General features: G+C 31.4%; 2 protein-coding genes across 4 annotated transcripts in view; both read left to right on the forward strand.

Moving 5' to 3' along the window:
- LOC107614737 (serine acetyltransferase 3, mitochondrial-like) lies at positions 510 to 1,177 on the forward strand. Its single transcript, XM_021110731.1, has one exon. The coding sequence runs from the start codon at positions 525 to 527 to the stop codon at positions 1,155 to 1,157; it is 633 nt and encodes a 210-aa protein (XP_020966390.1). The 5' UTR covers positions 510 to 524; the 3' UTR covers positions 1,158 to 1,177.
- Positions 2,517 to 5,995, forward strand: part of LOC107617019 (putative F-box/FBD/LRR-repeat protein At1g78840) — an 83,024-nt gene continuing 79,545 nt past the window's right edge. Inside the window, exons 1-4 of one of the 3 annotated variants that reach the window (XM_016318856.2) lie at positions 2,517 to 2,595; positions 2,858 to 4,103; positions 4,197 to 4,391; positions 4,552 to 4,958. In XM_016318856.2, the coding sequence (XP_016174342.1) occupies positions 2,883 to 4,103; positions 4,197 to 4,391; positions 4,552 to 4,758 (1,623 nt within the window). In that variant the 5' untranslated portion in view covers positions 2,517 to 2,595; positions 2,858 to 2,882 and the 3' untranslated portion in view covers positions 4,759 to 4,958. Of the gene's footprint in view, positions 4,104 to 4,196; positions 4,392 to 4,551; positions 4,959 to 5,995 lie in introns of those variants that run through there. The other 2 variants (XM_021111640.1, XM_021111639.1) reach the window with 2 other exon arrangements.

A 5,995-nucleotide genomic window follows, 5' to 3' on the forward strand; every position in this document is an offset into this window, starting at 1 on the left:
CTGCTCATGTTCTTCCATCGACCCCGGTAGAAATCTTGCATGAAATTGATACTCTGTGAAGTGTGAACTGTGGCTGTGGCTGGTCAATTTAATCTCTGTGGATTGTGAACTGTGGCTGTGAACTTATGTTGTTGAAATTATGTTATTGAAATGGATTTGTTATGTTGCTGGCCTGCTGCTGCCATTTTTTAATTTTTTTTAGTATGATGTTTCTGAATTTTTGTTGAAATAGTTATTGATTTGAAGGTTAGGGTGATTATTTGTTCTGGAACTGAGTCTGTTGTTTCACTGCCTGATGGGAAAGTAAGTTCTTCCCATCCTCCATTGGATTCGTCCTGCTCGTCGCCTTCTGCTCAAATTTGTTACTCTGTTTTGTAAATAAGCTGAAATTTGTTACTCTGTTTTGTACTTTGTTATTGCTGGAAACTTACTCGGTTTTGCAAAATTATTGACTGGCTGAATTGCTGTAGGCAGAATTGCTGTAGCCAGAATTGTTAATGTTCATTGTGTAGGCAAAATTGTTAATGTTCATTGCTGTGGCTGTTTTTAATTTCATATATGTTTTATTAAGCAGTGCAAGCCTTCCAAGTAACACACTCTTTGATCTTTTTGTTGGGATCTTGAAATCTGACCAAGAAATCATGGATTCTGTGAAGGATAATCTCAAAGCAGTTAAGGAAAGAGACCCTGCTTGCATAAACCATGTGCATTGCTTCTTGAACTTCAAAGGCTTCTTAGCATGCCAATCTCATAGAGTTGCTCATAAGCTATGGCTTCAAGGAAGAAAAGTCTTGGCAGTTATGATCCAGAACCGAGTTTCCGAGATTTTTGCGGTTCGTATTCATCCCGGTGCTAAGATTGGAAGCGGGATTATGCTTGATCATGTAACTGGATTAGTGGTTGGTGAAACTGCAGTGATTGGTAACATTGTGTCAATTTTGCATAGTGTGACCTTGGGTGGAACTGGTAAAGCTTCTGGTGATAGGCATCCAAAGATTGGTGATGGAATTTTGATTGGTGCAGGGACTTGTATTTTGGGGAACATTAAGGTTGGTGAATGTGCTAAGATTGGTGCTGATTCTGTGGTGATTAAGTATGTTCCTCCTAGGACTACTGTTGTTAGTGATTTTGTTATATTTTATGATGTTTGTATATAATTTATTTATTATTTTATTCAGAAACGATTTTTTCGGTTGAACCACCGGTTGAACCGGTTAGACCAATAAACCAATGAACCAGTAGCTAGAGCGGTTTGATAATCGGTCCGGTTTTTCGAACCTTGAATAGAAGTATAGAACCATTCAAAGAATAAAGACATTAGATGATTAAGAATAACTATTGGTTAGGTGTCAAGTTTTGAAATTGCTAAGTCAGCAGTTTAAGTTACAACTTATAAATATATTAAATGGATAATTATAAAAATTAGATATATTAAAACACAAGTAATAATATATATAGGATTAAATATATANATAAAGACAATAATTTTTAGAATAAAATATATTTTTTGTTCATGATATTTGTAATTTTTTCAAAAATACACCTAACGTTTAGTTGCATTTAATTTTGTCCTTAATATTTTTTATTTGTGTCAAAATTATCCCTAGACGTCAACTTATATAAAATGTTAGGAATAAATTGAAAGTTTATAGAGATAGTTTTGATACAAATTAAAAATATTAAAGAACAAAATTGAATGAATAAAAAATATTAGAGAAAAAATTAAATAAAATTAAACGTTAGAAATATTTTAAAAAATGCAAATATTAGGACAAAAAAATAATTTACCCTAATTTTTCTAATTTCACAAAAAAATGTTTTATCGAATTTTCAATTAGGTTATTATTATTTTTTTAATTGAGTTTCTATACATTAATTTTTTTAATTTATTTATTGTTAACATTAAACGTTAAAAAAAATGTTAATGAATTATGAAATTACTTGTATATTCTTATCTTCCATCTATAATAAATTTACATTTCTGATTTTAAAAAAATCTATGAAGTTTGTTATGTCAGCTCGTCATAATATTTTTTTGTAAAAATAAATGATTCTTAATTTAGATTTTTAACTATTCACTTATATTAAATACAAAATAAAATAAAATAAAAGAATCAATAATTAAAATTAGTTAAAATTATAATTTTTTGTTAAAAAAAATTATAAATTAAATATAGTGTTATAATATGTGATTAACGATTAATATATAAAATAAATTATACTATATAAATTATTAATTATAAATTTTAAAATATATTTAATATTAATTTAGATATTTTAAATNNNNTTTTAATTTATGAAATAAATTTTTTAAATAAGTTTATAAGCTTGTCAGATTTTAAATTGCTCAAATTTTAAATATGAAAAAAGCCTATAAAAAATAACAAAATTAAACTTAAACCATCTATTTAGATCAGATTGGTCAAGATCAAACTCTCCTCAACCATTTCCACCCCCTAATCACAGGGATTAGGTCATTAATAATAATAGTAGCCATATATAAAGCGTATTCAAGAGTAATCTTTTTAACTCCTTGCGGTTACTTCTCAAGAGAGGAGTCGGAGAGAGATTGAACGAAGCGGTAAAGTTTCTTCGGTAAATGCATCTTCCTCGCAGAACTTCAAACATATCTTTCTTTCATTCTGCTTGTGGATCTTTCTTTGTGTTCTGCTTTTCATTTCCTGAAAATTCCGGATAGCAATTTTAATTAGGGTTCGGTTCACAACATTTTGGGTCATGCTGAAAAGTTTGAGCTTTAATATGAAAAAACTCGTCCCTGAAAAGTTCTTAGTCCCCATTTTTTACCAGATGCCATACTGATACATGTAGAACTCTTTTTTTCAACGCCTTATCCCAGGGACACAACTGTAGTTTGAGAAGAAATGGACCGAATATCGGATCTGCCAAAAGTTATACTTCATGACATCCTCGGAAGGTTACCAGACAAAGATGCTGCTAGGACTAGTGTTTTGTCAAAGGAATGGAGAGAAACATGGTTTTCATTTCCCAAATTGTCTTGTTGCAGCCACAATTTTTTTAATTTACGTGACAAATTAGACAGGTTCATTCAGTATGTCAGTAAAAGATTAACTAGGCTCCATGACCAAGGCTTAGCAATCAAAGAATTTAAGCTCATGTTAGACCATGGATTAGATTATGCCCCTGCGTCCTGCCATATTGATCAATGGATACAGATGGCTAGTGAAAGTGGTGTCGAAGTACTAGAGCTTTACCTCCCTGGTAACTTTGCGAAAAGACATTATAACCTTCCACTTTGTCTTACTGAAGCCAAGTCACTTACTAAGTTGGTGTTGAGAGAGGGGACTAGACTTGACTCCGCATTGCTAAACCATTCGCTCAAGTTTTTCTCATTGAAAACATTGTCTTTGCGTCATATACTTCTTGAAGATGAAAGGATTATCGAGCATTTCATTTCACATTGTCCTTTGATTGAGCATTTAACTCTTCATTCTTGTTGTTATGTATATAATAACCCTTCACGTGGAGGATATTCAAACTATTCTAGCACTATGCCCTCTTTGCTGAGATCTTTAAGCTTGCAAGGTCTACAAAAGCTGAAGGACGTTGATATCCAAAGAATAGAAGAGGTATATATTGATGCTCCGAATCTTGAGAACTTATGCTATCATGGTCATTGTAAGGTTACACCTTCCAAGCTGAATTTGGATAGTTGCACAAATTTGAGATGGTTGAGCTTGTGGAATATGAGGATCCCAAACAAGTGGTTCCTTGAACAGTGTTATAGGATTCCTTTTCTTGAGAGTTTGATGTTGCATAGTTGCTCGTTTGAGCATGAAAGGATTAATATTCCAGGTCCTGAACTGAAGTTCTTCAGTTTATCACATTGCTCTAACTTGAAGGAGGTCAACATTGATGCTCCAAATTTATTATCCTGGGAGTATGTCGGGAAAGACAACCCTGTCATATCTTTTTTGAGAATTTCTAATCAACTTGAACTCAATGCTCATTACGATATGAGTGAGATTCGTCATAATCTTTATAGCTTGAGGGAATTTGTCCAAAACATTAAACCCCAAAAGGTTTTGGCATCTCTTTCTCTTTTTATCCACGAGTCATTTTCGGTAAGTATGCACTTTCTACTTGATTGGTTCCTTCTGCTTGTATATTTTCCAAATTTATTTATTATTTGTCTGTCTGTACCCTGAATTATGCAGATTACAGAAATCCTGGGTCTGAGTGTATTGCAAGTTTCATCACCTCCTCCAAGTATTAAACATGTTCAATTACATTTTCCTATGAATATGGAAGCTCGCTATTTTCCCCTTATGAATTGGTTGCTTTCAAGTTGTTTCCCGAAAACTATTTCATTCTGCTTGCAATCTAAATTTAACATGAAGGCATTCGTTGTGGTATGTCATTGTCTCCAAGATTTTCAGCTTGAATTTTCCCCTTTACAACTTTAAGTCCAAGTTTCATTTGTTGAGTGTTGATAATATCAAATACTTATCAAGATAAATAAAATGTTATATGGAGCCTCTAACTTTACTCATAATTTCACAAAAATAACAGTTTTTTTATGAGATGCTGATGGATAAAAAGAAGCACGGGTACTATCTCCGTTCATGGAGCAAGCCGTGTTGTTGGCATGGGTTGAAGGTTGTAAAGGCCACACATTTAGAAAGGACTTGTGAAAATGTTGAAGATCTTAAGGCCATGTTAGATGCATTGCCAGAATCCCCTGTTGAGGAATATATCACTTTTGGCTTAGAGTTGTAATCTTGCCAGACAGGCATTCTCCATTTGAGTTTCTTAGATGTGTGCGCGTATGCATTTATCTTGGTACTTGTGTATATATACGAAGTTAAATCTTTTTGCTTAACATAATCTGCTAGTGACAAAGTATATTTGGATATCATTTATTACAATTTTCTAGATTCTGCCATCAATTGAATTCTGGAATTTCAATTTAGGCGGAATAATGTGGTTGTTCTTGGTGAAAGTGCAAAATGAATGATGCAAGCAATGGGATAAATCATTAGATGATTTGATATAGTTAACCAAATATATTTGACTAATAATCTAAGAGTTTATAATGTCATTTCATATAAAGATGTTATCGTATAAGTATTTTTCTTTTCTAAAAGGTAGCTTTTTAAGATTCAAGGAATACAAGAAGTACCTATTGATTTTCCAAATCTTGAGTAGCTATGCTATCAAGCTTTGGATTTCGATGCACCGATCAAGGTAAATTTTGATAGTTGCAAAATTTAAGATTAGAATGGTTTAAGTTTTTAATGACCAAAAAATCTTGCTCTCGTTCTCACTCTCAACCGCAAAATAAATTCCAATTCTGCTCTCGCTATCAGCCGGAGAAGGTCAGGGTCGTACTGTTGTCGTTGTATACTTTAATCTAAGAGATGTTCTTCAATTTGAATAATTTTATGATGTGATTGTTTTATGATCATTTGTGTTTGTGTCTTTTTTTTTATCCGTTTTTCTGTCACCCTAGAGATACATATGTAACCACCACATTGTGTGTGACAAATTTCTTTAAAGTGATGAGGTATAAAGTGAAAAGATAATTTTTTATCTATTTTAAATTAAAATAATAAAGTCTTATGATGAAAATATAAATAATGATGTTAATTTTTTATTATATTATTTTACTAATATATTTATTTTATAAGTTTTTCTTTTCGAAATTTTAGGACAACTATTCCAAAATTTTTTAAAAATTAAATAATAAATTATCTTTAATATCATTGCATAATAGGTATAATTTGCACAGATTTAACATGAAAATATTTGGTTTCTTATGAAATTTACTGTGAAAATTTTCATCCTTGTATAGTTTTGCCCTTTAACTACTGTAATTTTAATGAAATGCCATGTTGATACGAGAATGTCAGTTTTGCAATGCCTAAACATTTATGATATTAGGAGAATTTTTAAGTGTCTCTGAAATATTAATATTTTAATAGTTTTAACAGTTGATTTTAGTTATTAAAAAAAT

Source organism: Arachis ipaensis, chromosome B09 (genome assembly GCF_000816755.2).
Source record: "Arachis ipaensis cultivar K30076 chromosome B09, Araip1.1, whole genome shotgun sequence".
Lineage (NCBI taxonomy): Eukaryota > Viridiplantae > Streptophyta > Magnoliopsida > Fabales > Fabaceae > Arachis > Arachis ipaensis.

Coding starts and splice junctions, on each gene's coding strand:
- LOC107614737 (XM_021110731.1), top strand. CDS start 525: ATGTTCATTGCTGTGGCTGTTTTTAATTTCATATATGTTTTATTAAGC.